General features: G+C 58.4%; 1 protein-coding gene across 1 annotated transcript; it reads right to left on the reverse strand.

Moving 5' to 3' along the window:
* Positions 1-1,084: 1,084 nt before the first annotated feature.
* SDF2L1 (stromal cell derived factor 2 like 1) lies at positions 1,085-3,075 on the reverse strand (the record flags this gene model as incomplete). Its single annotated transcript, XM_004716365.2, has 3 exons — positions 1,085-1,487; positions 2,567-2,763; positions 2,961-3,075. Coding segments are annotated over 3 exons (594 nt in total), but the record flags the coding sequence as incomplete, so codon positions are not given.

A 3,075-nucleotide genomic window follows, 5' to 3' on the forward strand; every position in this document is an offset into this window, starting at 1 on the left:
CCCCATATGGGAGTCAACCTGCAGGTTGTCAGAGTCCTGCCATGTTCTTGGAACCATGTGACTCTGTGCCCACTAGCCTGTGGTCTCCCTGTTTCCAGTTTCACCGTTCTGTCATTGGCTGCAGGGACGTGAGTCTGAAGAGGCCTTGGCGAGCATCGGACCTAGGGGCTTGAGTTGGACTGGCCTGGGCTGTGATGAGCCTTGCTAGGAAGTTCTTTCTCATACATCCATGAATGTCACTGGTTTTGTTTCTCTAGGCAACCCGGCCGGACACCCTTGGAATCAGTAATCGGGGTGACTATGAGCACTCCTACCCCACGGTGCCTTGAAGATTGGTTTGCGCTCTACTCCCAATAAAATAGGTGTTGGAGTGCTGACTCCTCTCCCTGTGGATATAATTCTATTGAGGAATCCAGTTTTCTTTATAGGGCCACAGTAGGGGGCTTCAAAGCGTTCATGGAAAAAATGGAATCGAAAGACAGAAAATTCCCAACAACTTGGTGAAGCCCTCTGGCAATCAGGCAGGGGTGCCCCTAAACGGTTGGGCTATAAGGAGGAGCAGAGACACAGAGGCATGCAGACAACAACTGGGAAGACAGCTGCCGGCCTAGCTAAAGGCCATCAAGGAACTGAGGGTTACTGGAAGAGAGGAGGACCTTCTACCAGAGCTGACAGAGGGCCCCTGCTCCGCCCCAGAGCCACGGTCACTGCCAACCCAACCCATCTCTGTTGATTCCAATTCACGGTGAGCCCCTATGTTCATGAGTGGGGTGCTCCACTGCATTTCCTTGGCTGTCATCTTTACGGACACCAATCACCAGGCCTTTCTCCCATGATGCCATTTGGTGTGTCTGAACCACCATCCACTGGCACCACCCAGGGACCACCTGACTTCCTGAACTTCGAGGGAATAAAGCTGATTGTTTTCCAACTGCTCCCTTGTACCTCTGTTCCTGCAGCACTTGGGAGTCTATGTCTGAGGCCATGGGAAGAAAGGTGACCTCAGGCAGGGGAGGGCCCCTTCGGTTGTCAGCCAGTGTTGGCGGCAACTCTGCAGAGGAAGAAGAGGCCCAGACAGGGTGGCTCACAAATGGAATACACCCATCCACCAACATTCTTTAATCACAAAGGCACTTGAGGACCCCTACAAACCCAAAGTCCCTGTCAACGCCATGTCGCCTTCCGTGCAGGCGTGCCGGGCAGGGTCAGAGTTCATCGTGGCCTGTGGAGGGCTCTGCGCTCGGTCTGATGAAGATGCCTTCCATGGCTTTCCAGGTGTTGTGCGAGTTGGCCCCGGACATGCCGTGCACCTCATGCTGTCCACGGATGGGGCTTCCATACTGCTCCCCGGTGATCGACAGGAACACTGACGTCCCGACGTGCTGGAAGCGCACGGCGGCCTCCCGCTCCCAGTGTTGCCCCGAGCAACGCACTGTCCACAGGTCAAGGTCATCGCCCTCACCATCTTCTCCAAAGGCACTCACCTCCTGAGGGAGGGCGTAAGGGGGGCTGCTGTCACCACAACGGGTCTGTTAAAGTCTCTGTGATCCCCTGTGCTTGGCCCTTCCCTGCACCTCTCTGAGGCTCCAGGTCCCCAACCACCTCCTATCTCCACCCTCTCCACAAATACAGGCTCCCTTCAACAGCCCCCTGGTTACTGGCCTCACTGAGGAAGCCCCTCCTCTTGCTCGGTCATCTTAACCCCTCCAAACCACTCTCAGCCCAAAGTCCAACCCCCCGGCTGACCCGCCCCACGACCACCCAGTCCATCCTGACTTATGTAGGCCTTACAACACAGAATAGAACTGCCCCACAGGGTCAGGGGTTCTCAGGCGGTCAATCTTTGATGGGAGCAGACTGCCTCATCTTTCTCCCAATGGGTGACTGGTGGGTTCAAACCACCAATCTCACTGTGAGCCGCCCAGTGCTTAACCCACGGCAACACCAGCGCTCCTTCCCCAGGCTCACCCTCAAGCGCAAAACAAAAAGGAGCACAACTGACCGGTTGCCATCAAATCAATTCGACTCGTGGCATGCCAGTGTCCAAGCCTCTTGAGTCTCAAACATTCCTGTCATCTCTTCAAAGTACCCACTGCCCCTGTGCTTGCTTGACCTCTAGAAAGCATCCTCTTTCTCTCTTGGAGGGGATGGTGGTTTTGAACCGCTAACCCTGCGGTTAACAGTCCAATGTGTAACCACTGTACCACCAGAGCTCCTGCCAGTTTCTCCCCGCCCCCCTCGGGGCCTGGAGAACTGGGCCTGAATCAGCATCCCAAAGGATTCCCCACTCAAAAAGGAATTCAGCGTCGCGCCCCCCTCCCCTAGGGATTGGCTGGGAGCTTTGGGGAGCCTGCAACGCTGTGGTTAAGCGTTGGGCTGCTAAGTGCAAGGTCAACAGTTTGAAACCACCAGCCACTTCTCCTTAGACGGGCTTTCTACTCCCAGAGTCCCAGTCTCGGAACCACCCCCACCCCCCACCTCCGGGGTGGTTCTACTCCGTCCTATATGTAGGGTCGCTAGGGTCAGGCCCAAACACAAAGTGTCCAGCTGGGGGCCGGCCACTCACCTGGTTGTTGGACAGCGGGGACGGGAAGTGGTGGGTGTGCAGGTTCTTGCCGGTCAGCACGTGAGTGAGCCGAACCGCTTGGCCGCAGCGCACGGGCGTCCCGCGCGGACAGCCTCCGTCCAGGCCACCGCGGATCCGCCAGTAACTGTTGGCATCGTCCGAAGCCTCCACACCGGTCACCGACTGCTGCCCGCTGCCTGCGGGGGCGACACCGCCCATTCAGCCTGGCCTCGCGCCCTCACGCCGGGCCCCAACGCTGGCCTCAGCTGACCCTTCCCGGGTCCTCGGGCCTGTGGCCCCCCGTTCGGCCCCCCTGTATCCACACGACCTCTTCCAGCAACCGCTCGCGACCCCCCGAAACCGCCCGTGCCCGAAACCCCGGCAGTCCGCGTACCGGATCCGTATTTGATGTCGTGCGAGTGCAGCCGAACCCGGTGGTGCGTGTTGAGCAGCTTGAGAACGGACCCGCAGGTCACGAGCCCCGCGCCCCTCTGCGCGCCGCCGCCGGC

This window comes from Echinops telfairi, unplaced genomic scaffold, assembly GCF_000313985.2.
Source record: "Echinops telfairi isolate 266 unplaced genomic scaffold, ASM31398v2 ScPeMD7_29;HRSCAF=101, whole genome shotgun sequence".
Lineage (NCBI taxonomy): Eukaryota > Metazoa > Chordata > Mammalia > Afrosoricida > Tenrecidae > Echinops > Echinops telfairi.